We start from the raw sequence: 27697 nt of genomic DNA, 5'->3' as shown, positions 1-27697 counted from the left end.
GGATTGGAGATTCTTTATGTGAGTCTGGAAGTTGAGTTTACAGTCTAACCAGACACCTAGGTATTTGTAGTTGTCCACATACTCTAGGTCAGACCCGTCGAGAGTGGTGATTCTAGTCGGGTGGGCGGGTGCCAGCAGCGTTCGATTGAAAAGCATGCATTTAAACTAGCATACTTGTGGCGGCTACGCATTGCACCCGGTAACTTGTTTTGTTCAACATTTAGGTTTGTTAGCAAGCTTAGACCGGTAAACCAAGACATCACACACAAAACAATTTATTGAAGTAACGGCGATGTCCTGTCATGGTTGGTGGTTGCCACAACAACAAAGCATGACATATGCATATGCATGGAACAAAGCTTGCCCCCTGTCGGTTTAAAATAAAACTGCACCTCTCCAAAATGTCCATATATCATATCCCACCACCTGGGGGCAGCGTCGAGCAAACGACAAACAGTAGGCGACGTCGACGTAAGAGGATCAGTCAGAGATGGCGTCTCTTCTGCAGCCTGACAGGGTCCTTTACCTAGTTCACGGAGAGAAAAAGATCCGATCTCCGTTGTCTACGCTTTATTTTTGCCGGTATTGCAGTGAATTACGTTCCTTAGAATGTGTGTCTCACGAGGTAAGTGACCCAAATGTCAACACTACTGTGGCTAGCTATTGCTATCGTAGAGATATCTAGCTAGCTCCGCAGCGTTAGCGGTTTGGGAGAGTTTGGTCAACCTAGTCCAGCCCCCCCGTACAATATTTTATTTATTTATTATTTGTCATACCGCACGCCAATCAATATTTATTCAACAACTCTGTCGTCTGATTGGCCGTAGCCGTCTTTACTTCCGTCCTACTTTCATAATTGTGTACGTTTTATCTAGCTACTTTCATAATTGTGTACGTTTTATCTAGCTACCTAAGTTAACTGTTAGCAATCAAGCGAGACAGCTTGCCAAACAACATATAATCATACAGTGTTTATTTGGTCGGTGTTCACTATGAGTTTCTTTTACTCCTATTAACAGTGACACAAATTCCCACTGGAAATACAACTAAAACCCAACAACCGTTTGAAAAACGTTTTTAATTGTTAGTTTCACAGCCTCCTAGTTAACTAGTCTGCTGTTAGCTGGCTAACGTACGCTATTCATCACCACACCCAGACAGAGCGACCACAGTGCGGTCTCAGATCTAGCAAACAGCTTTTTGAGTTTTTTATTTTATTCTTGTGAAACATCTTATTTAGGTATCTAGCTTTTTGTAGCTATTTAGTTATAATCTATTTTCATACGTGCCACGTCAGACAGCTTCGATTCTTAACTTACACAGCCACACAACGGACAGTGACCCTCGCCCACAGAAACTCACACTTTTATTACTGAAGCTGAACCGGTATCTGTGAGGTCTCTAACGCACAGATACCGGTTCATGCTGAATCATAATGACTATATGTGCAGTTATAACTACTAGCTAGCTACGAGGGATAGCTATGCACATGCATGTATTCCCACTAACATAGATTGTTGAATGCCGCCTCTGTTTGGTTTCCAGGTGGACTCGCATTACTGTCCAAGCTGCCTGGAGAATATGCCTTCAGCAGAGGCAAAGTTGAAGAAGAACAGGTGAGAAACATGTTCAACTGAGAATCAGCATAGACCTGTTATATACGGTCTATGGCATAGACCTATACCTTACTGTGTAGCCATTGACAATGTTCACTGCATGACTTCTCACTGCATCCAGCCTACATTTCCCAGCTATCTGTTGTGTTCTAGGAAGAGGATATTCAACCAGCTGAAAGAAAACTTCAGGTTAGGCATAGAGATTAAGTTTAGGGTTAAGGTTAGGTTTGAAGTTGCCAGGGATTAATATCCTGATATGTAACTATATATTTTTCCCCCATCACTATTCTATATGTAATTCTATGGGGTCGAAGGTTATATTAAGGTTAGGTGTAGCCTAGTTTACGTGAGGTCAGGGTTAAGGAAAGCCATAAAAGCTAGCATTGGGTCAGAGTACTGCGATTTATTTCTTCCGGTTGAATACAAAACTACCTTTGTTCAAACTAGCTATACCTCCTTCCTCTGCGTGCCCCAGGTGTGCCAACTGCTTCGACTGCCCATGCTGCATGCACACCCTGTCCACCCGGGCAACCAACATCCCAGCCCCTCTTCCTGACGACCCCAGCAAGACGACCATGAAGAAGGCCTACTACCTGGCCTGTGGCTTCTGTCGCTGGACATCCAGAGATGTGGGCATGGCCGACAAGTCTGTGGGTGAGTGACAAGGCCTACCTCACTGTTGATGATGAGGGGGGCCGATATTGGACTGTTGACTATTTACTTTTTATATTGGGCCAATGTTAGGCGGGGGGGCCAACTATTCCGTGGCTGAGTGTGAGAAGTGGCTTCAACCAAATCAAATAGCAAACCTTGCTAGTGATCATAGTTACTAAGCTACTGAAGGAAGTGCCCCCCTGCACGGGTGACGAGGGGGAGATATTGAACTGACTATTGATAATAGGCCATGTTAGAATGGTTCAAATGCAGAACGAATTCATATCTTGTATGTATGGAGCTTTGCTTGGAATTGTTACTCTGAATAGAGATCTGTCCCATATCATGTAGACGTGTGCACTAGTAGCCTACGTGTCTGTTGTGTGATTTGACTTGTTGGGTGTTTTCTGGACGACTGTTGAAGTTCTTTCTTTTTGGGTCTTCACTTCAGCCAGTGGAGGATGGCAGGAGCCTGAGAACCCTCATACTCAACGGGTAGGTTGCCTTCCTTTTGGTCTGATCTTCAATTCAGCTAGACAACCCCAGGCTGTAGAATGCTGTGACGCTGGAAGTTGCATAGAGTCTATTGTAATTGATGCTGTATCACAAAAAAAAAGCACAGCGTGATCAACCACAAACAGCACACTCCTGATACAGGCTCCAGGCCTACATGTTGGCTTTGACCTGGCTTTCTACTATTTGGGTTCCTGCTGTTAACTTACATGGTATGCTGATGATAAATCCTCTATACATGGTTCTCTGGCCTACAATTTCCCCTTTCTGTAAGAATAATAGCACTGCATGGGGCTATCCTATGACATTCAGACTCATGGTATGTGCATTCTTCCTCCAGATACTCATGGTATTGTTGGGTATTTTCTTCCAGATCAATAAACTGATAGAGTATTACCAGCAGCTGGCCCAGCGAGAGAAACTGGACAGGGACAGGAAGAAGCTGGCCAGGAGACGACCCTACATGCCGCTGGCCTTCTCGGTACACACACACACACACACACACACACACACACACACACACACACTCCGGCAGATAACATGCTAAGCCTTTGCACTTATCTCTGGAACACGTTAACCTGCCTCAATAACCACAGCCCAGCTCCCACCTTTTATAATGAGAAACATCATGCTTTTCATCTTTTCTTTGTTGTGATGTTTACTGCTGTGTTATTAACCTGCTGGTGGTGGGATCTGAAATTTTAACAAGGGAACTATTTCTGAATAGCGTACGTTTTGTACTGTAATGTGTTGTTCTAGTATGGTGACATTGATTTGAAATGCATGTGTAGTTCGTGTGTATGGACAGAAGCACTGGTTTAGATTAGAACCTGTGTCATACTGAAACATTGATTTCAGACCCTGTGATTGGTGAAGAGTCACTATTAGCTAGCTGCTAGCTGTGTGCTAGCTAGCTATATACTAGCCACTGCAACTGAAGAATCTTCATCTCTACCACTGATGCTTTTCTGTTGCATGTCACCAGTTACCTGCCACTAAATGTTTGCTTCACTGCTTTGGTTTCACTTGACACTGTTTTTGTCTTCTTTTCCTGAAATGTTGCTTTTTAACCCCTCCCTCCCCAGCAACACACTATTCATGTGGTGGTGAGTTGTACAACTTTGATAGTCAAACACTGTTTCTCTCTCTCTCTCTCTCTCTCTCTCTCTCTCTCTCTCTCTCTAGTTCTCCGTATCTCTCTCTCTCTAGTTCTCCGTATCTCTCTCTCTCTCTAGTTCTCCGTATCTAATCTGTAACTGAGTGACCTCCCTGATCACATGAATGTCTCCTCAGGCGAAAGATATTACCAACAGCACAATAGGATACTTTATGTTGACTGGGAGGAGAGAAGCAATCAGATGCATTCTATTGCAATGTACAGTTAATGCTGGTTTAGGCTGTAGTATAGTAGAGAGTAGCAACTCCCTTCTCCCACTACTAACATAAAGGTTTCTGTTTGTGTCGTTGTTCAAACCAAATTCTTTCTCTAGATTTGGTTTATGTCTTTTGGTTTCGATCACAATTTTGTTTTAGGCATTTATGCTAGTAACGTTTTCCTAATTGGATTTTTGAAAATGTGTTATTTGATAAATGCTTCCCCATCCCAGAGTACAGGGAAAAACATAAACATGTATCAGTCATCAATAGAAATGCCAGTGGTGTTCCTCTCCCATAAGTCTACCACGTGGTGTCTGCCTGTGAGTTAGCTGACGTTGTGTTGCTCTGCCGTATAAAGGAGAAGTATGGTCTGGGTACCAGACTACAGCGACAGAGGCCTGGAGCTCCTATCGCCAGTCTGGCCGGTCTTTCGTGAGTATTACATGACATTCCAAGAACGTTATTGTCCGTAAAGTACGAGTATCACATCCTCTCATGTAATACTATACTGTACCATTCCTTTATTGTACATTTACATAACAAATCATGTTGTTCATGTTAGCACATCACAAATAGCCTATACAAGGGCTGGGTGCCAAATGGCACCCAATTCCCTATGTAGTGCACTACTTTTGTATAGGCTATTTGGTCAAAAGTAGTGCACGTGCAGTTTGGGAATAAAGCCATGGAGATGTGTTAGAGTTAATAAATACAACTGTCCCTGTCTCCTATAATGACCTTCACTGTGTCTGTCCCTGTCTCCTATAATGACCTTCACTGTGTCTGTCCCTGTCTCCTATAATGACCTTCACTGTGTCTGTCCCTGTCTCCTATAATGACCTTCACTGTGTCTGTCCCTGTCTCCTATAATGACCTTCACTGTGTCTGTCCCTGTCTCCTATAATGACCTTCACTGTGTCTGTCCCTGTCTCCTATAATGACCTTCACCGTGTCTGTCCCTGTCTCCTATAATGACCTTCACTGTGTCTGTCCCTGTCTCCTATAATGACCTTCACTGTGTCTGTCCCTGTCTCCTATAATGACCTTCACTGTGTCTGTCCCTGTCTCCTATAATGACCTTCACTGTGTCTGTCCCTGTCTCCTATCATGGCATTCACTGTGTCTGTCCCTGTCTCCTATAATGACCTTCACTGTGTCTGTCCCTGTCTCCTATAATGACCTTCACAGTGTCTGTCCCTGTCTCCTATAATGACCTTCACTGTGTCTGTCCCTGTCTCCTATAATGACCTTCACCGTGTCTGTCCCTGTCTCCTATAATGACCTTCACTGTGTCTGTCCCTGTCTCCTATAATGACCTTCACTGTGTCTGTCCCTGTCTCCTATAATGACCTTCACTGTGTCTGTCCCTGTCTCCTATAATGACCTTCACCGTGTCTGTCCCTGTCTCCTATAATGACCTTCACTGTGTCTGTCCCTGTCTCCTATAATGACCTTCACCGTGTCTGTCCCTGTCTCCTATAATGACCTTCACTGTGTCTGTCCCTGTCTCCTATAATGACCTTCACCGTGTCTGTCCCTGTCTCCTATAATGACCTTCACTGTGTCTGTCCCTGTCTCCTATAATGACCTTCACTGTGTCTGTCCCTGTCTCCTATAATGACCTTCACTGTGTCTGTCCCTGTCTCCTATAATGACCTTCACCGTGTCTGTCCCTGTCTCCTATAATGACCTTCACTGTGTCTGTCCCTGTCTCGTATAATGACCTTCACTGTGTCTGTCCCTGTCTCCTATAATGACCTTCACTGTGTCTGTCCCTGTCTCCTATAATGACCTTCACTGTGTCTGTCCCTGTCTCCTATAATGACCTTCACTGTGTCTGTCCCTGTCTCCTATAATGACCTTCACCGTGTCTGTCCCTGTCTCCTATAATGACCTTCACTGTGTCTGTCCCTGTCTCCTATAATGACCTTCACCGTGTCTGTCCCTGTCTCCTATAATGACCTTCACTGTGTCTGTCCCTGTCTCCTATAATGACCTTCACCGTGTCTGTCCCTGTCTCCTATAATGACCTTCACTGTGTCTGTCCCTGTCTCCTATAATGACCTTCACCGTGTCTGTCCCTGTCTCCTATAATGACCTTCACTGTGTCTGTCCCTGTCTCCTATAATGACCTTCACTGTGTCTGTCCCTGTCTCCTATAATGGCCTTCACCGTGTCTGTCCCTGTCTCCTATAATGACCTTCACTGTGTCTGTCCCTGTCTCCTATAATGACCTTCACCGTGTCTGTCCCTGTCTCCTATAATGACCTTCACTGTGTCTGTCCCTGTCTCCTATAATGACCTTCACCGTGTCTGTCCCTGTCTCCTATAATGACCTTCACTGTGTCTGTCCCTGTCTCCTATAATGACCTTCACTGTGTCTGTCCCTGTCTCCTATAATGACCTTCACTGTGTCTGTCCCTGTCTCCTATAATGACCTTCACTGTGTCTGTCCCTGTCTCCTATAATGGCTTTAAATGTGTCTGTCCCTGTCTCCTATAATGGCTTTAAATGTGTCTGTCCCTTTCTGGGATTCTGTCCCTTTCTGCAATTCCAGTCTGAAGGAAGGTGAAGACCAGAAGGAGATGAAGATAGAGCCAGCCCAAGCCTTAGACGAGGTGGAGCCACTGCCTGAAGACTGCTACACCAGACCTGTCAACCTACCAGAGGGTAAGAGATAACCACCCCTAAGCCTAAGATTAAGCCTAAACCTAAACCCTGTCCTTGAACACTATAGAGGGTCACTACTTTTCAAACTAGAATCCTTAATTGAAACCATAAAAAAAGCGTTTTGGTAAAAAGCTGAGGGATGGGGCTGGAGAAATGCAACCACTCTCAAATTCATAGACAGAGCTATGGATGCCAGGACTGACCATCCATGATATCAACATTATAGTTTGAACCATGTTTTGAGGCTATACAGTGTCTGTTTACATTTTATATAGTTTACAAACATTGGAGTAAAACAAGTTTCTGATAGGGTTAACTCCCTGTGTTGCCTGGTTGACCATGTTGTGTTAACCTCCCTGTGTTGCCTGGTTGACCATGTTGTGTTAACCTCCCTGTGTTGCCTGGTTGGCCATGTTGTGTTAACCTCCCTGTGTTGTCTAGTTGGCCATGTTGTGTTAACCTCCCTGTGTTGTCTAGTTGACCATGTTGTGTTAACCTCCCTGTGTTGTCTAGTTGGCCATGTTGTGTTAACCTCCCTGTGTGGCCTGGTTGACCATGTTGTGTTAACCTCCCTGTGTTGCCTGGTTGACCATGTTGTGTTAACCTCCCTGTGTTGCCTGGTTGACCATGTTGTGTTAACCTCCCTGTGTTGCCTGGTTGACCATGTTGTGTTAACCTCCCTGTGTGGTCTAGTTGACCATGTTGTGTTAACCTCCCTGTGTTGTCTAGTTGACCATGTTGTGTTAACCTCCCTGTGTGGCCTGGTTGACCATGTTGTGTTAACCTCCCTGTGTGGCCTGGTTGACCATGTTGTGTTAACCTCCCTGTGTTGCCTGGTTGACCATGTTGTGTTAACCTCCCTGTGTTGCCTGGTTGACCATGTTGTGTTAACCTCCCTGTGTGGCCTGGTTGACCATGTTGTGTTAACCTCCCTGTGTTGCCTGGTTGACCATGTTGTGTTAACCTCCCTGTGTGGCCTGGTTGACCATGTTGTGTTAACCTCCCTGTGTTGTCTAGTTGACCATGTTGTGTTAACCTCCCTGTGTGGCCTGGTTGACCATGTTGTGTTAACCTCCCTGTGTTGCCTGGTTGACCATGTTGTGTTAACCTCATGGTCTGTGTTGTGTTAACCTCATGGTCTGTGTTGTGTTAACCTCAGGGTCTGTGTTGTGTTAACCTCATGGTCTGTGTTGTGTGTTAACCTCATGGTCTGTGTTGTGTTAACTAAGGCTGAACGATTTTGGAAAATAATCTAATTGCGATTTTTTGCCCCCAATATTGCGATTGCGATTTAATTTATTTATCCTTTTTCCCCTACAAAACATAATGAATGATTTAAATATGACCAACACAATAGTATATACATTTAGTGTGAAATGTTCTTTCCCATAGGCTGGGTCTATTTGTTAGAATTAAATTCAAACATGTATGACTTGAAATAAATGACATTTTTTATTGAACTGCTCATTACAGAAACATCTGTGGCTTTGCCACTGTGCATTTAAATAATTTAAACAAAGGCATGAACTTTGTAAACACTGTGTGCAAAAGGTACAGTCTTAAGAAAAAAATAATTTTAAATTGTATGTATCTTACTGCTCCCAAGTCAGTAACATTTCACACAACTGAAACAAGGAATTTGCTTTGAAAATATTTTGTAAAATCAAAGTAAATAAAGTTATAAATAAAAAATGAGAAATGCACTTTTAATTTAGACAAACTATTTTTTATAAACGATTTGAATATTATAATATAAAATAGATGAGCCTCACTTATCTCAAGTACACAACAATAACACACCACACAGACTAAAGTTCACTACGAGTATGGCACTGCCAGCCATACTTATCCAACAGTTCTGTTCTCAGTGGCTCACAGGTTTTTTGCTAAGAAAACCAGAATATTGACTTTTTCTGGCTTCAAGGATGAGCGAGTGCAAGTCACAATATTCCCTCCTGTGCTAAAAAGACGCTCTGAGGGAGCGCTTGTAGCAGGTACACAAAGATACTTGCGTGCCATGGTGCACAACTGTGGGTAGCTGATCTTGTGCACCCTCCACCAAGCCAATGGATCATCTTCTCCATCAATGGTAGGAGTCATCAGGTAATTGTTTATCTCTGCCTCTGCGACATCTTCAAGATTTACAGGCAAAGAAGGAGAGGCTGAACTGGTCTTGAAAAAAACTGCCAAGAGACCTCTTCGTCTTTTCCCCCAAGGACTGTGCACTTTGAGGCATCTGAACAGTTTCAGTACGAGACCTCTTCTCCTATTAGATGAAAACAACAGCCATTAGTTTTCCAGTTAGATTTTACAGAAAATTTTTGTTTTTGTGAAATACATAATTATTTACCCAATGATATGTACGTTGTGCCAAGTCTACTATCTCTGTCTTCAGACGAGTCTTGATAGCAGGGATGTTGTCTGTACTGATGTACTGTATTTTGAACCTAGGGTCCAGGAAACAGGCAACATCCAAAAGCTCCTGGATGTTTGGGTCTCCATATTTGTTATTGAGGTATGCTAGGACTTTGGTTTTTATTGATTTAGTCAGGTCAGTGTCCTCAGCATCTTCAGCCAGGACTGATGTGGCAAAAAGGTGGAGAACTGGCTTGAGGTAGGAGATGCTTACATACTCCTCTCCAGAAAGAGCATCAGTAAACTCCAGTAGAGGATGCAGTGCCTTGTGAATCGACTCCAACACGTCAATATCCTGCCAGGTTGGGATAAGGGAGCGTGCATATCGATCTCCAGACAATACCTGAGAAATGGCTTTGGCCTGTTCAAGCACTCTGGCAATCATCATTTCTTTAGAACCCCATCTTGTTGGGCACTCCGTTATGAGGTTGTGCTCAGGGAGTTTGAGCTCTCTCTGTGCCTCCGTCAGGGCTGCTTTCTTCTTCCAACTGTGGGAAAAGTGCCCCACCAGCTTCCTGCACAGTGCTGTTGCCCTTGACACTCTGTCATCTTTGAGTGCATTTTCTAAAAGAAATAAAAAGTAGTGTATTACACACAATTTGAGTTTTGATACAAGGCTCTCACTATTACACACTCAAATTAGCTGTAATTCTGAAATACACACATCCACAACACATCCTCTCTCTCTCTCTCAATTCAAAGGGTCTTTATTTGCATGTCAATTCTCTCTCTCTTTCTCTCTCTCTCTCTCTCATAAACACTAAAAAAACATGTAAAAAACAAAAACAAGAAAAGAAAAAAAATGCAGGTGGGCATTCCACCACAGACAGACATATGATATAAGCAAGTAAAATGAATTTACATATTAGAAAAGGAGTGGAAGTATGAATTTATTTAATCCCATCCGATTTATATAATATCATTTATATATATTTGTATATTCAGCTTTACTAATCGACGCATCTCTCTCTCTCACTCTCGACACACACACACACACACACACACACACACACACACACACACACACACACACACACACACACACACACACACACACACACACACGATAACTTACCAATGGCAAGATGTAATCTGTGGCCAAAACATTGGAGCCTCGTCCATTCATTAAGCCGCGCAGCAAGCACCATATTCGACGCGTTGTCCGTCGTGATGCAGACGTGATTCTCCTCGTGGAGATCCCAGCTGACAAGCCCTTCTCTCAGGCCGGCTGCAATATTTTCCCCTGTGTGATCGTCTGGGAAGTAGGTAGTTTGTAGGCAGCGAGCTCGGAGGTTGAAATCTTCATCAATAAAATGGACTGTAAGACTCTGGTACGGCTCAGCTGTGCGGCTTGACCACATATCAGTAGTGCTAGCAAAAAAACTCCACCGTTTTAAGTTCCGCGGCGACTTTCTCTTTGCACTTTTTGTACAGCTCCGGTATGGCAGTCTGACTGAAGTATGTGCGGGAGGGTATACTGTAACGTTTATCAAGCGTATGTATTAATGCCATGAACCCAGGCTTGGTCACCGTGCTGAGAGGCATCATATCTTTGGCTATGAACTCGGTTATTGTCCGAGTGATTTCTCCGTGCCGTTTTTGAATTACGTTCATACGGAGTGACACTTTCGAACATTTCTGTCAGTGATCCCTGTCTTGAGGTATTTGGCTTGTCTCGCGCACTGATGCTCGGCATTTTGGTCATACAACTGTCATGCATTGATTTGTGGTATTTTTTTAAGTGCTGAAACAGGTTTGTAGTGTTACCCCGTGAAGTAGCAATCGGAGCACGGCATGCTCTGCACAACACCTGATGCTGCTCAGCATCTTCTTTTTTAAAACCAAAATAGTTCCACACCACCGACGTGCTGTTCCTCTTCGATATTAAAGTATCAGCTATGTCAGTTTCTGACTGTTCCGTCGAGCAAGAGGCCATTGCGCTGGACAGCATGAAAAGTCGCGTCACGTGACCACCTCAAATCGCGCACGTTGCGATTAGAAAATCGCGTTCAGTCAAATCGCGATATTATCGCGAATGCAATTAATCGTTCAGCCCTAGTGTTAACCTCAGGGTCTGTGTTGTGTTAACCTCATGGTCTGTGCAGTGTGTTAACCTCATGGTCTGTGTTGTGTGTTAACCTCATGGTCTGTGTTGTGTTAACCTCATGGTCTGTGTTGTGTGTTAACCTCATGGTCTGTGTTGTGTGTTAACCTCATGGTCTGTGTTGTGTGTTAACCTCATGGTCTGTGTTGTGTGTTAACCTCATGGTCTGTGTTGTGTTAACCTCAGGGTCTGTGTTGTGTTAACCTCATGGTCTGTGTTGTGTTAACCTCATGGTCTGTGTTGTGTTAACCTCATGGTCTGTGTTGTGTTAACCTCAGGGTCTGTGTTGTGTGTTAACCTCATGGTCTGTGTTGTGTGTTAACCTCATGGTCTGTGTTGTGTTAACCTCATGGTCTGTGTTGTGTTAACCTCATGGTCTGTGTTGTGTTAACCTCATGGTCTGTGCTGTGTGTTAACCTCATGGTCTGTGTTGTGTTAACCTCATGGTCTGTGTTGTGTTAACCTCAGGGTCTGTGCTGTGTGTTAACCTCATGGTCTGTGTTGTGTTAACCTCAGGGTCTGTGCTGTGTGTTAACCTCATGGTCTGTGCTGTGTGTTAACCTCATGGTCTGTGTTGTGTTAACCTCAGGGTCTGTGTTGTGTGTTAACCTCATGGTCTGTGTTGTGTGTTAACCTCATGGTCTGTGTTGTGTTAACCTCATGGTCTGTGTTGTGTTAACCTCATGGTCTGTGTTGTGTTAACCTCATGGTCTGTGCTGTGTGTTAACCTCATGGTCTGTGTTGTGTTAACCTCATGGTCTGTGTTGTGTTAACCTCAGGGTCTGTGCTGTGTGTTAACCTCATGGTCTGTGTTGTGTTAACCTCAGGGTCTGTGCTGTGTGTTAACCTCATGGTCTGTGCTGTGTGTTAACCTCAGGGTCTGTGTTGTGTTAACCTCAGGGTCTGTGTTGTGTTAACCTCATGGTCTGTGTTGTGTTAACCTCATGGTCTGTGTTGTGTTAACCTCATGGTCTGTGTTGTGTTAACCTCATGGTCTGTGTTACAGTGACCACCTTGCGTCAGCGGCTGCTGCAGCCTGACAGCCAGCCTGCCGGAGCCTCTCAGCTCCACCCCAAACACAAACACCTGCTGATCAAGCGCTCTCTGCGATGCAGGGTCTGTACATGGCACAGTTCTTCACACTACCCTTCTCAGAAAGGGCATTTTACTACTATTTTATTGTTATCTTTTGCTGGCATTTTATCTTTGATTACTCATGGTAGAAATGTTGCTTTTCTTCTTAGAAATGTGAGCACAATCTGAGCAAGCCAGAATTTAACCCAACCTCAATAAAGTTCAAAATCCAGCTGGTGGCTGTGTAAGTATTGCTTAGAATCTCCTCTGTACCGGACAAATTCACCTTGTTTTCTACTCTGATTGTTGGTATTGTTGTATTGTTTCTCAGTAAAGTGATGTAATTTTCAATCCTAAAGGAGTTACATCCCAGAAGTCAGAATCATGTCCATTCCAAACCTGCGCCTCCAAAAGGCAAGTCAATTATTCAAGTATCGGAACAGGCCCCAAAACATGTTTGAAGACATCCTGTGTCACATGTTGTATGTAGGGGAACAGAATGACTTACAGTATGAGTGGTATCATGTTGTCTGTAGGGGAACAGAATGACTTACAGTATGAGTGGTATCATGTCTGTAGGGGAACAGAATGACTTACAGTATGAGTGGTATCATGTCTGTAGGGGAACAGAATGACTTACAGTATGAGTGGTATCATGTTGTCTGTAGGGGAACAGAATGACTTACAGTATGAGTGGTATCATGTTGTCTGTAGGGGAACAGAATGACTTACAGTATGAGTGGTATCATGTCTGTAGGGGAACAGAATGACTTACAGTATGAGTGGTATCATGTCTGTAGGGGAACAGAATGACTTACAGTATGAGTGGTATCATGTTGTCTGTAGGGGAACAGAATGACTTACAGTATGAGTGGTATCATGTTGTCTGTAGGGGAACAGAATGACTTACAGTATGAGTGGTATCATGTCTGTAGGGGAACAGAATGACTTACAGTATGAGTGGTATCATGTTGTCTGTAGGGGAACAGAATGACTTACAGTATGAGTGGTATCATGTTGTCTATAGGGGAACAGAATGACTTACAGTATGAGTGGTATCATGTTGTCTGTAGGGGAACAGAATGACTTACAGTATGAGTGGTATCATGTTGTCTGTAGGGGAACAGAATGACTTACAGTATGAGTGGTATCATGTTGTCTGTAGGGGAACAGAATGACTTACAGTATGAGTGGTATCATGTTGTCTGTAGGGGAACAGAATGACTTACAGTATGAGTGGTATCATGTTGTCTGTAGGGGAACAGAATGACTTACAGTATGAGTGGTATCATGTTGTCTGTAGGGGAACAGAATGACTTACAGTAGGAGTGGTATCATGTTGTCTGTAGGGGAACAGAATGACTTACAGTATGAGTGGTATCATGTTGTCTGTAGGGGAACAGAATGACTTACAGTATGAGTGGTATCATGTTGTCTGTAGGGGAACAGAATGACTTACAGTATGAGTGGTATCATGTTGTCTGTAGGGGAACAGAATGACTTACAGTATGAGTGGTATCATGTTGTCTGTAGGGGAACAGAATGACTTACAGTGTGAGTGGTATCATGTTGTCTGTAGGGGAACAGAATGACTTACAGTATGAGTGGTATCATGTTGTCTGTAGGGGAACAGAATGACTTACAGTATGAGTGGTATCATGTTGTCTATAGGGGAACAGAATGACTTACAGTATGAGTGGTATCATGTTGTCTGTAGGGGAACAGAATGACTTACAGTATGAGTGGTATCATGTTGTCTGTAGGGGAACAGAATGACTTACAGTATGAGTGGTATCATGTTGTCTGTAGGGGAACAGAATGACTTACAGTATGAGTGGTATCATGTTGTCTGTAGGGGACAGAATGACTTACAGTATGAGTGGTATCATGTTGTCTGTAGGGGAACAGAATGACTTACAGTATGAGTGGTATCATGTTGTCTGTAGGGGAACAGAATGACTTACAGTATGAGTGGTATCATGTTGTCTGTAGGGGAACAGAATGACTTACAGTATGAGTGGTATCATGTTGTCTGTAGGGGAACAGAATGACTTACAGTATGAGTGGTATCATGTTGTCTGTAGGGGAACAGAATGACTTACAGTATGAGTGGTATCATGTTGTCTGTAGGGGAACAGAATGACTTACAGTATGAGTGGTATCATGTTGTCTGTAGGGGAACAGAATGACTTACAGTATGAGTGGTATCATGTTGTCTGTAGGGGAACAGAATGACTTACAGTATGAGTGGTATCATGTTGTCTGTAGGGGAACAGAATGACTTACAGTATGAGTGGTATCATGTTGTCTGTAGGGGAACAGAATGACTTACAGTGTGAGTGGTATCATGTTGTCTGTAGGGGAACAGAATGACTTACAGTATGAGTGGTATCATGTTGTCTGTAGGGGAACAGAATGACTTACAGTGTGAGTGGTATCATGTTGTCTGTAGGGGAACAGAATGACTTACAGTATGAGTGGTATCATGTTGTCTGTAGGGGAACAGAATGACTTACAGTGTGAGTGGTATCATGTTGTCTGTAGGGGAACAGAATGACTTACAGTATGAGTGGTATCATGTTGTCTGTAGGGGAACAGAATGACTTACAGTATGAGTGGTATCATGTTGTCTGTAGGGGAACAGAATGACTTACAGTATGAGTGGTATCATGTTGTCTGTAGGGGAACAGAATGACTTACAGTATGAGTGGTATCATGTTGTCTGTAGGGGAACAGAATGACTTACAGTATGAGTGGTATCATGTTGTCTGTAGGGGAACAGAATGACTTACAGTATGAGTGGTATCATGTTGTCTGTAGGGGAACAGAATGACTTACAGTATGAGTGGTATCATGTTGTCTGTAGGGGAACAGAATGACTTACAGTGTGAGTGGTATCATGTTGTCTGTAGGGGAACAGAATGACTTACAGTATGAGTGGTATCATGTTGTCTGTAGGGGAACAGAATGACTTACAGTATGAGTGGTATCATGTTGTCTGTAGGGGAACAGAATGACTTACAGTATGAGTGGTATCATGTTGTCTATAGGGGAACAGAATGACTTACAGTATGAGTGGTATCATGTTGTCTGTAGGGGAACAGAATGACTTACAGTGTGAGTGGTATCATGTTGTCTGTAGGGGAACAGAATGACTTACAGTATGAGTGGTATCATGTTGTCTGTAGGGGAACAGAATGACTTACAGTGTGAGTGGTATCATGTTGTCTGTAGGGGAACAGAATGACTTACAGTATGAGTGGTATCATGTTGTCTGTAGGGGAACAGAATGACTTACAGTATGAGTGGTATCATGTTGTCTGTAGGGGAACAGAATGACTTACAGTATGAGTGGTATCATGTTGTCTGTAGGGGAACAGAATGACTTACAGTGTGAGTGGTATCATGTTGTCTGTAGGGGGAACAGAATGACTTACAGTGTGAGTGGTATCATGTGTCTGTAGGGGAACAGAATGACTTACAGTATGAGTGGTATCATGTTGTCTGTAGGGGAACAGAATGACTTACAGTATGAGTGGTATCATGTTGTCTGTAGGGGAACAGAATGACTTACAGTATGAGTGGTATCATGTTGTCTGTAGGGGAACAGAATGACTTACAGTATGAGTGGTATCATGTTGTCTGTAGGGGAACAGAATGACTTACAGTATGAGTGGTATCATGTTGTCTGTAGGGGAACAGAATGACTTACAGTATGAGTGGTATCATGTTGTCTGTAGGGGAACAGAATGACTTACAGTATGAGTGGTATCATGTTGTCTGTAGGGGAACAGAATGACTTACAGTATGAGTGGTATCATGTTGTCTGTAGGGGAACAGAATGACTTACAGTATGAGTGGTATCATGTTGTCTGTAGGGGAACAGAATGACTTACAGTGTGAGTGGTATCATGTTGTCTGTAGGGGAACAGAATGACTTACAGTATGAGTGGTATCATGTTGTCTGTAGGGGAACAGAATGACTTACAGTATGAGTGGTATCATGTTGTCTGTAGGGGAACAGAATGACTTACAGTATGAGTGGTATCATGTTGTCTGTAGGGGAACAGAATGACTTACAGTATGAGTGGTATCATGTTGTCTGTAGGGGAACAGAATGACTTACAGTATGAGTGGTATCATGTTGTCTGTAGGGGAACAGAATGACTTACAGTATGAGTGGTATCATGTTGTCTGTAGGGGAACAGAATGACTTACAGTATGAGTGGTATCATGTTGTCTGTAGGGGAACAGAATGACTTACAGTATGAGTGGTATCATGTTGTCTGTAGGGGAACAGAATGACTTACAGTGTGAGTGGTATCATGTTGTCTGTAGGGGAACAGAATGACTTACAGTATGAGTGGTATCATGTTGTCTGTAGGGGAACAGAATGACTTACAGTATGAGTGGTATCATGTTGTCTGTAGGGGAACAGAATGACTTACAGTGTGAGTGGTATCATGTTGTCTGTAGGGGAACAGAATGACTTACAGTATGAGTGGTATCATGTTGTCTGTAGGGGAACAGAATGACTTACAGTATGAGTGGTATCATGTTGTCTGTAGGGGAACAGAATGACTTACAGTATGAGTGGTATCATGTTGTCTGTAGGGGAACAGAATGACTTACAGTATGAGTGGTATCATGTTGTCTGTAGGGGAACAGAATGACTTACAGTATGAGTGGTATCATGTTGTCTGTAGGGGAACAGAATGACTTACAGTATGAGTGGTATCATGTTGTCTGTAGGGGAACAGAATGACTTACAGTATGAGTGGTATCATGTTGTCTGTAGGGGAACAGAATGACTTACAGTATGAGTGGTATCATGTTGTCTATAGGGGAACAGAATGACTTACAGTGTGAGTGGTATCATGTTGTCTGTAGGGGAACAGAATGACTTACAGTGTGAGTGGTATCATGTTGTCTGTAGGGGAACAGAATGACTTACAGTATGAGTGGTATCATGTTGTCTATAGGGGAACAGAATGACTTACAGTATGAGTGGTATCATGTCTGTAGGGGAACAGAATGACTTACAGTATGAGTGGTATCATGTTGTCTGTAGGGGAACAGAATGACTTACAGTGTGAGTGGTATCATGTTGTCTGTAGGGGAACAAAATGACTTACAGTGTGAGTGGTATCATGTCTGTAGGGGAACAGAATGACTTACAGTATGAGTGGTATCATGTTGTCTGTAGGGGAACAGAATGACTTACAGTATGAGTGGTATCATGTTGTCTATAGGGGAACAGAATGACTTACAGTATGAGTGGTATCATGTTGTCTGTAGGGGAACAGAATGACTTACAGTATGAGTGGTATCATGTTGTCTGTAGGGGAACAGAATGACTTACAGTATGAGTGGTATCATGTTGTCTATAGGGGAACAGAATGACTTACAGTATGAGTGGTATCATGTTGTCTGTAGGGGAACAGAATGACTTACAGTATGAGTGGTATCATGTTGTCTATAGGGGAACAGAATGACTTACAGTATGAGTGGTATCATGTTGTCTGTAGGGGAACAGAATGACTTACAGTATGAGTGGTATCATGTTGTCTGTAGGGGAACAGAATGACTTACAGTATGAGTGGTATCATGTTGTCTGTAGGGGAACAGAATGACTTACAGTATGAGTGGTATCATGTTGTCTGTAGGGGAACAGAATGACTTACAGTATGAGTGGTATCATGTTGTCTGTAGGGGAACAGAATGACTTACAGTATGAGTGGTATCATGTTGTCTGTAGGGGAACAGAATGACTTACAGTATGAGTGGTATCATGTTGTCTGTAGGGGAACAGAATGACTTACAGTATGAGTGGTATCATGTTGTCTGTAGGGGAACAGAATGACTTACAGTATGAGTGGTATCATGTTGTCTGTAGGGGAACAGAATGACTTACAGTATGAGTGGTATCATGTTGTCTGTAGGGGAACAGAATGACTTACAGTATGAGTGGTATCATGTTGTCTGTAGGGGAACAGAATGACTTACAGTATGAGTGGTATCATGTTGTCTGTAGGGGAACAGAATGACTTACAGTATGAGTGGTATCATGTTGTCTGTAGGGGAACAGAATGACTTACAGTATGAGTGGTATCATGTTGTCTGTAGGGGAACAGAATGACTTACAGTATGAGTGGTATCATGTTGTCTGTAGGGGAACAGAATGACTTACAGTATGAGTGGTATCATGTTGTCTGTAGGGGAACAGAATGACTTACAGTATGAGTGGTATCATGTTGTCTGTAGGGGAACAGAATGACTTACAGTATGAGTGGTATCATGTGTCTGTAGGGGAACAGAATGACTTACAGTATGAGTGGTATCATGTTGTCTGTAGGGGAACAGAATGACTTACAGTATGAGTGGTATCATGTTGTCTGTAGGGGAACAGAATGACTTACAGTATGAGTGGTATCATGTTGTCTGTAGGGGAACAGAATGACTTACAGTGTGAGTGGTATCATGTTGTCTGTAGGGGAACAGAATGACTTACAGTATGAGTGGTATCATGTGTCTGTAGGGGAACAGAATGACTTACAGTATGAGTGGTATCATGTTGTCTGTAGGGGAACAGAATGACTTACAGTATGAGTGGTATCATGTTGTCTGTAGGGGTAACAGAATGACTTACAGTATGAGTGGTATCATGTTGTCTATAGGGGAACAGAATGACTTACAGTGTGAGTGGTATCATGTTGTCTGTAGGGGAACAGAATGACTTACAGTATGAGTGGTATCATGTCTGTAGGGGAACAGAATGACTTACAGTATGAGTGGTATCATGTTGTCTATAGGGGAACAGAATGACTTACAGTGTGAGTGGTATCATGTTGTCTGTAGGGGAACAGAATGACTTACAGTATGAGTGGTATCATGTTGTCTGTAGGGGAACAGAATGACTTACAGTATGAGTGGTATCATGTTGTCTGTAGGGGAACAGAATGACTTACAGTATGAGTGGTATCATGTTGTCTGTAGGGGAACAGAATGACTTACAGTATGAGTGGTATCATGTTGTCTGTAGGGGAACAGAATGACTTACAGTATGAGTGGTATCATGTTGTCTGTAGGGGAACAGAATGACTTACAGTATGAGTGGTATCATGTTGTCTGTAGGGGAACAGAATGACTTACAGTATGAGTGGTATCATGTTGTCTGTAGGGGAACAGAATGACTTGCAGTATGAGTGGTATCATGTTGTCTATAGGGGAACAGAATGACTTACAGTATGAGTGGTATCATGTTGTCTATAGGGGAACAGAATGACTTACAGTGTGAGTGGTATCATGTTGTCTGTAGGGGAACAGAATGACTTACAGTATGAGTGGTATCATGTTGTCTATAGGGGAACAGAATGACTTACAGTATGAGTGGTATCATGTTGTCTGTAGGGGAACAGAATGACTTACAGTATGAGTGGTATCATGTTGTCTGTAGGGTAACAGAATGACTTACAGTGTGAGTGGTATCATGTTGTCTATAGGGGAACAGAATGACTTACAGTGTGAGTGGTATCATGTTGTCTGTAGGGGAACAGAATGACTTACAGTGTGAGTGGTATCATGTTGTCTGTAGGGGAACAGAATGACTTACAGTATGAGTGGTATCATGTTGTCTATATGGGAACAGAATGACTTACAGTATGAGTGGTATCATGTTGTCTATAGGGGAACAGAATGACTTACAGTATGAGTGGTATCATGTTGTCTGTAGGGGAACAGAATGACTTACAGTGTGAGTGGTATCATGTTGTCTGTAGGGGAACAGAATGACTTACAGTATGAGTGGTATCATGTTGTCTGTAGGGGAACAGAATGACTTACAGTATGAGTGGTATCATGTTGTCTATATGGGAACAGAATGACTTACAGTATGAGTGGTATCATGTTGTCTATAGGGGAACAGAATGACTTACAGTATGAGTGGTATCATGTCTATAGGGGAACAGAATGACTTACAGTATGAGTGGTATCATGTTGTCTGTAGGGGAACAGAATGACTTACAGTATGAGTGGTATCATGTTGTCTGTAGGGGGAACAGAATGACTTACAGTATGAGTGGTATCATGTTGTCTGTAGGGGAACAGAATGACTTACAGTATGAGTGGTATCATGTTGTCTGTAGGGGAACAGAATGACTTACAGTATGAGTGGTATCATGTTGTCTATAGGGGAACAGAATGACTTACAGTATGAGTGGTATCATGTTGTCTGTAGGGGAACAGAATGACTTACAGTATGAGTGGTATCATGTTGTCTGTAGGGGAACAGAATGACTTACAGTATGAGTGGTATCATGTTGTCTGTAGGGGAACAGAATGACTTACAGTATGAGTGGTATCATGTCTGTAGGGGAACAGAATGACTTACAGTATGAGTGGTATCATGTTGTCTATAGGGGAACAGAATGACTTACAGTATGAGTGGTATCATGTTGTCTGTAGGGGAACAGAATGACTTACAGTATGAGTGGTATCATGTTGTCTGTAGGGGAACAGAATGACTTACAGTATGAGTAGTATCATGTTGTCTGTAGGGTAACAGAATGACTTACAGTATGAGTGGTATCATGTTGTCTGTAGGGGAACAGAATGACTTACAGTATGAGTGGTATCATGTCTGTAGGGGAACAGAATGACTTACAGTATGAGTGGTATCATGTTGTCTGTAGGGGAACAGAATGACTTACAGTATGAGTGGTATCATGTCTGTAGGGGAACAGAATGACTTACAGTATGAGTGGTATCATGTTGTCTGTAGGGGAACAGAATGACTTACAGTATGAGTGGTATCATGTTGTCTGTAGGGTAACAGAATGACTTACAGTATGAGTGGTATCATGTTGTCTGTAGGGGAACAGAATGACTTACAGTGTGAGTGGTATCATGTTGTCTATAGGGGAACAGAATGACTTACAGTGTGAGTGGTATCATGTTGTCTGTAGGGGAACAGAATGACTTACAGTATGAGTGGTATCATGTTGTCTGTAGGGGAACAGAATGACTTACAGTATGAGTGGTATCATGTTGTCTATAGGGGAACAGAATGACTTACAGTATGAGTGGTATCATGTTGTCTGTAGGGGAACAGAATGACTTACAGTATGAGTGGTATCATGTTGTCTATAGGGGAACAGAATGACTTACAGTATGAGTGGTATCATGTCTGTAGGGGAACAGAATGACTTACAGTATGAGTGGTATCATGTTGTCTGTAGGGGAACAGAATGACTTACAGTATGAGTGGTATCATGTTGTCTGAAGGGGAACAGAATGACTTACAGTATGAGTGGTATCATGTTGTCTGTAGGGGAACAGAATGACTTACAGTATGAGTGGTATCATGTTGTCTGTAGGGGAACAGAATGACTTACAGTATGAGTGGTATCATGTTGTCTGTAGGGGAACAGAATGACTTGCAGTATGAGTGGTATCATGTTGTCTATAGGGGAACAGAATGACTTACAGTATGAGTGGTATCATGTTGTCTATAGGGGAACAGAATGACTTACAGTGTGAGTGGTATCATGTTGTCTGTAGGGGAACAGAATGACTTACAGTATGAGTGGTATCATGTTGTCTATAGGGGAACAGAATGACTTACAGTATGAGTGGTATCATGTTGTCTGTAGGGGAACAGAATGACTTACAGTATGAGTGGTATCATGTTGTCTGTAGGGTAACAGAATGACTTACAGTGTGAGTGGTATCATGTTGTCTATAGGGGAACAGAATGACTTACAGTGTGAGTGGTATCATGTTGTCTGTAGGGGAACAGAATGACTTACAGTGTGAGTGGTATCATGTTGTCTGTAGGGGAACAGAATGACTTACAGTATGAGTGGTATCATGTTGTCTATATGGGAACAGAATGACTTACAGTATGAGTGGTATCATGTTGTCTATAGGGGAACAGAATGACTTACAGTATGAGTGGTATCATGTTGTCTGTAGGGGAACAGAATGACTTACAGTGTGAGTGGTATCATGTTGTCTGTAGGGGAACAGAATGACTTACAGTATGAGTGGTATCATGTTGTCTATATGGGAACAGAATGACTTACAGTATGAGTGGTATCATGTTGTCTATAGGGGAACAGAATGACTTACAGTATGAGTGGTATCATGTCTATAGGGGAACAGAATGACTTACAGTATGAGTGGTATCATGTTGTCTGTAGGGGAACAGAATGACTTACAGTATGAGTGGTATCATGTTGTCTGTAGGGGAACAGAATGACTTACAGTATGAGTGGTATCATGTTGTCTGTAGGGGAACAGAATGACTTACAGTATGAGTGGTATCATGTTGTCTGTAGGGGAACAGAATGACTTACAGTATGAGTGGTATCATGTCTGTAGGGGAACAGAATGACTTACAGTATGAGTGGTATCATGTTGTCTATAGGGGAACAGAATGACTTACAGTATGAGTGGTATCATGTTGTCTGTAGGGGAACAGAATGACTTACAGTATGAGTGGTATCATGTTGTCTGTAGGGGAACAGAATGACTTACAGTATGAGTGGTATCATGTTGTCTGTAGGGGAACAGAATGACTTACAGTATGAGTGGTATCATGTCTGTAGGGGAACAGAATGACTTACAGTATGAGTGGTATCATGTTGTCTATAGGGGAACAGAATGACTTACAGTATGAGTGGTATCATGTTGTCTGTAGGGGAACAGAATGACTTACAGTATGAGTGGTATCATGTTGTCTGTAGGGGAACAGAATGACTTACAGTATGAGTGGTATCATGTTGTCTGTAGGGTAACAGAATGACTTACAGTATGAGTGGTATCATGTTGTCTGTAGGGGAACAGAATGACTTACAGTATGAGTGGTATCATGTCTGTAGGGGAACAGAATGACTTACAGTATGAGTGGTATCATGTTGTCTGTAGGGGAACAGAATGACTTACAGTATGAGTGGTATCATGTCTGTAGGGGAACAGAATGACTTACAGTATGAGTGGTATCATGTTGTCTGTAGGGGAACAGAATGACTTACAGTATGAGTGGTATCATGTTGTCTGTAGGGTAACAGAATGACTTACAGTATGAGTGGTATCATGTTGTCTGTAGGGGAACAGAATGACTTACAGTGTGAGTGGTATCATGTTGTCTATAGGGGAACAGAATGACTTACGGTGTGAGTGGTATCATGTTGTCTGTAGGGGAACAGAATGACTTACAGTATGAGTGGTATCATGTTGTCTGTAGGGGAACAGAATGACTTACAGTATGAGTGGTATCATGTTGTCTATAGGGGAACAGAATGACTTACAGTATGAGTGGTATCATGTTGTCTGTAGGGGAACAGAATGACTTACAGTATGAGTGGTATCATGTTGTCTATAGGGGAACAGAATGACTTACAGTATGAGTGGTATCATGTCTGTAGGGGAACAGAATGACTTACAGTATGAGTGGTATCATGTTGTCTGTAGGGGAACAGAATGACTTACAGTATGAGTGGTATCATGTTGTCTGAAGGGGAACAGAATGACTTACAGTATGAGTGGTATCATGTTGTCTGTAGGGGAACAGAATGACTTACAGTATGAGTGGTATCATGTTGTCTGTAGGGGAACAGAATGACTTACAGTATGAGTGGTATCATGTTGTCTATAGGGGAACAGAATGACTTACAGTATGAGTGGTATCATGTTGTCTATAGGGGAACAGAATGACTTACAGTATGAGTGGTATCATGTTGTCTGTAGGGGAACAGAATGACTTACAGTATGAGTGGTATCATGTTGTCTATAGGGGAACAGAATGACTTACAGTATGAGTGGTATCATGTTGTCTGTAGGAGTGCCAGGTGCTGCTGACCCTGACCAACCCAGTGGAGAATATTACCCACGTCACCCTGGTGGGCTGTGAGGAGGGAGACCCAGAGGACATCAACAGCACTGCTAAGGTACTGCAAAGCTACCTGTAATTTACCAAAGTTAACGGAATCATCATTCATTTTGGTAATCAACAGATTACCAAAGTTGCGATAGAAAATATATGGCAATTTATTTATACTTGAATATAAAATATATAAAATGTATTCATATATAGTGTTACTTTTTTAAATCTGTGTCCACAAAATGTCTAGTTGATAGACCATATGGTTCAAGAGAAAATAGTGTAATTCATGAAAAAGCATCTAATCAACAATGGCATTATTTTCACTCAGCAACTCTTCCAACTATTGACTTTTTGCGACCAATTTGACCACAAAACATTGACAGCAAATACCATATTGACATGGGAAATACATTTAAAGTGTGTAAAAAAAATCTAAAGGATATTTGATGCTGAAATCCTCATATTAAACACCAATGGTATTCATTAAGTAGAAGGTTTATATTATGTTTTACAGCTTTGTCATTCTGTTTTCTATTTTAAAATCATCTTATTTAATGATATTGTGATAAGGCCACCCAGAGGACCAGACATTATTACAGACACCTGGAGGATCCAAAAGGGCCACTAGATGTCTTGTTATAGATTACAGAAAATCCTTCAACGATACCAAAATTCTGGTAGTTTACTGGTAAATCTAAGAAGTTTATCAGTAATATACCCTCCCTTTGCAACCCTACTGCTGACCTTTCACCCCTGACCTCTGTTGTTATTGATGATGATGATGATCTTGTTTATAGGTGATGGTTCCTACCAAGAAGTTGGTCCTGGCAGGGAAGGATGCGGCAGCAGAATACGATGAGTTGGCTGAGCCTCATGACTTCCAGGACGACCCAGAGTAAGACACACATTGGTACACACACACACACACACAGGTACACACACAGGTACACACACAAGTACACACACACACACTGGTACACACACACACACACACACACACTGGTACACACACACACACTATGATATACACACACAGGTACACACACACACAGGTACACACACACACAGGTACACACACACACTGGTACACACACACACACACACACTGGTACACACACACACACACACTGGTACACACACACACTAGTACACACACACACACACACTGGTACACACACACACACACACTGGTACACACACACACACACACACACACTGGTACACACACACACACACACACACACACACACACACACACACACACACACACACACACACACACTGGTACACACACACACACACACACACACTGGTACAGACACTGGTACACACACACACACACTGGTACACACACACTGGTAACACACACACACACACACACACACACACACACACTGGTACACACACACACACACACTGGTACACACACACACACTGGTACACACACTGGTACACACACACACACACACACACACACTGGTACACACACACACACACACACTGGTACACACAGTCTTAAGTGGCAGAACTGAGGAGAAAGAATATTAGCTCTAGTTTAAACTAGTGGACTATATAGGGAACAGGGTGACATTTGAGCTCTACCCCTGGTCTCCTAACCTTCCCTCTCTGCCCCTGGTCTGCTAACCTTCCCTCTCTGCCCCTGGTCTCCTAACCTTCCCTCTCTGCCCCTGGTCTGCTAACCTTCCCTCTCTGCCCCTGGTCTGCTAACCTTCCCCTCTCTGCCCCTGGTCTCCTAACCTTCCCTCTCTGCCCCTGGTCTCCTAACCTTCCCTCTCTGCCCCTGGTCTGCTAACCTTCCCTCTCTGCCCCTGGTCTCCTAACCTTCCCTCTCTGCCCCTGGTCTGCTAACCTTCCCTCTCTGCCCCTGGTCTCCTAACCTTCCCTCTCTGCCCCTGGTCTCCTAACCTTCCCTCTCTGCCCCTGGTCTGCTAACCTTCCCTCTCTGCCCCTGGTCTGCTAACCTTCCCTCTCTGCCCCTGGTCTGCTAACCTTCCCTCTCTGCCCCTGGTCTCCTAACCTTCTCTCTCTAGTTTAAACTAGTGGACTATATAGGGAACAGGGTGACATTTGAGCTCTACCCCTGGTCTGCTAACCTTCCCTCTCTGCCCCTGGTCTCCTAACCTTCCCTCTCTGCCCCTGGTCTGCTAACCTTCCCTCTCTGCCCCTGGTCTGCTAACCTTCCCTCTCTGCCCCTGGTCTCCTAACCTTCCCTCTCTGCCCCTGGTCTCCTAACCTTCCCTCTCTGCCCCTGGTCTGCTAACCTTCCCTCTCTGCCCCTGGTCTCCTAACCTTCCCTCTCTGCCCCTGGTCTGCTAACCTTCCCTCTCTGCTCCTGGTCTGCTAACCTTCCCTCTCTGCCCCTGGTCTGCTAACCTTCCCTCTCTGCTCCTGGTCTGCTAACCTTCCCTCTCTGCTCCTGGTCTGCTAACCTTCCCTCTCTGCCCCTGGTCTCCTAACCTTCCCTCTCTACCCCTGGTCTCCTAACCTTCCCTCTCTGCCCCTGGTCTGCTAACCTTCCCTCTCTGCTCCTGGTCTGCTAACCTTCCCTCTCTGCCCCTGGTCTCCTAACCTTCCCTCTCTGCCCCTGGTCTGCTAACCTTCCCTCTCTGCTCCTGGTCTGCTAACCTTCCCTCTCTGCCCCTGGTCTGCTAACCTTCCCTCTCTGCCCCTGGTCTCCTAACCTTCCCTCTCTGCCCCTGGTCTGCTAACCTTCCCTCTCTGCCCCTGGTCTGCTAACCTTCCCTCTCTGCCCCTGGTCTGCTAACCTTCCCTCTCTGCCCCTGGTCTGCTAACCTTCCCTCTCTGCCCCTGGTCTGCTAACCTTCCCTCTCTGCCCCTGGTCTCCTAACCTTCCCTCTCTGCCCCTGGTCTGCTAACCTTCCCTCTCTGCCCCTGGTCTGCTAACCTTCCCTCTCTGCTCCTGGTCTCCTAACCTTCCCTCTCTGCTCCTGTCTCCTCTCCAGCGTGGTGGCCTTCAGGAAATCCAATAAGATCGGTTTCTTCATCAAGGTGGTCCCTCAGCGCGAGGAGGACGGTGACGTCACCGTGTCCTTTAAGATCCGTCACGACTTCCGCAACTTGGCGACTCCCATAAGGCCGAGCGAGGAGGGCGACGCCCCCACCGAGGCCGTCTGGCTCACACACCACGTAGAGCTCAGCCTGGGGCCGCTCGTAGCATGAGGAGGTTACACACACTGACACACACACAACGTAGAATACACACATGTAAACAGAAACACAAAATACACATATACACTGAGTGTACAAAACATTAAGAACACCTGCTCTTTCCATGACATAGACTGACCAGGTGAATCCAGGTGAAAGCTATGATCCCTTATTGATGTCACTTGTTAAATCCACTTCAAT

General features: G+C 43.6%; 2 protein-coding genes across 3 annotated transcripts; one reads left to right on the top strand and one right to left on the bottom strand.

The window, feature by feature from the left end:
- Nucleotides 1–454: 454 nt before the first annotated feature.
- Nucleotides 455–27539, top strand: LOC121587385 (dynactin subunit 4). Of its 2 annotated transcripts, XM_041904277.1 has the most exons (14): nucleotides 455–625; nucleotides 1546–1616; nucleotides 2092–2270; nucleotides 2722–2765; nucleotides 3157–3264; nucleotides 3869–3889; nucleotides 4519–4592; nucleotides 6718–6830; nucleotides 12356–12465; nucleotides 12594–12667; nucleotides 12783–12837; nucleotides 24264–24371; nucleotides 25105–25202; nucleotides 27292–27539. In XM_041904277.1, the coding sequence occupies exons 1-14, from the start codon at nucleotides 491–493 to the stop codon at nucleotides 27506–27508; spliced, it is 1407 nt and encodes a 468-aa protein (XP_041760211.1). In that variant the 5' UTR covers nucleotides 455–490; the 3' UTR covers nucleotides 27509–27539. The 2 variants fall into 2 exon arrangements, with proteins under 2 accessions (XP_041760211.1, XP_041760216.1); XM_041904282.1 differs by lacking the exon at nucleotides 3869–3889.
- On the bottom strand, nucleotides 8566–10647 carry LOC123482229 (E3 SUMO-protein ligase ZBED1-like). Its single transcript, XM_045209221.1, has 3 exons — nucleotides 10321–10647; nucleotides 9181–9809; nucleotides 8566–9096 (listed from the first exon to the last, which is right to left on the bottom strand). The coding sequence occupies exons 1-3, from the start codon at nucleotides 10604–10606 to the stop codon at nucleotides 8965–8967; spliced, it is 1047 nt and encodes a 348-aa protein (XP_045065156.1). The 5' UTR covers nucleotides 10607–10647; the 3' UTR covers nucleotides 8566–8964.
- Nucleotides 27540–27697: the final 158 nt, after the last annotated feature.

The sequence above is a fragment of the Coregonus clupeaformis genome, chromosome 29 (genome assembly GCF_020615455.1).
Source record: "Coregonus clupeaformis isolate EN_2021a chromosome 29, ASM2061545v1, whole genome shotgun sequence".
In the NCBI taxonomy this organism is placed as follows: domain Eukaryota; kingdom Metazoa; phylum Chordata; class Actinopteri; order Salmoniformes; family Salmonidae; genus Coregonus; species Coregonus clupeaformis.
Note: the sequence above shows the minus strand (reverse complement) of the source record. Positions and strands in the feature narration are given on the sequence as shown.

Coding starts and splice junctions, on each gene's coding strand:
- LOC121587385 (XM_041904277.1), top strand. CDS start 491: ATGGCGTCTCTTCTGCAGCCTGACAGGGTCCTTTACCTAGTTCACGGA. Junction 6,831..12,355: donor ACCTGTCAACCTACCAGAGG/GTAAGAGATAAC, acceptor TCTGTGTTACAG/TGACCACCTTGCGTCAGCGG. Junction 12,838..24,263: donor CAAACCTGCGCCTCCAAAAG/GCAAGTCAATTA, acceptor TGTTGTCTGTAG/GAGTGCCAGGTGCTGCTGAC.
- LOC123482229 (XM_045209221.1), bottom strand. CDS start 10,606: ATGTGGTCAAGCCGCACAGCTGAGCCGTACCAGAGTCTTACAGTCCAT. Junction 9,810..10,320: donor CAGATTACATCTTGCCATTG/GTAAGTTATCGT, acceptor TATTTCTTTTAG/AAAATGCACTCAAAGATGAC. Junction 9,097..9,180: donor CACAACGTACATATCATTGG/GTAAATAATTAT, acceptor TTCATCTAATAG/GAGAAGAGGTCTCGTACTGA.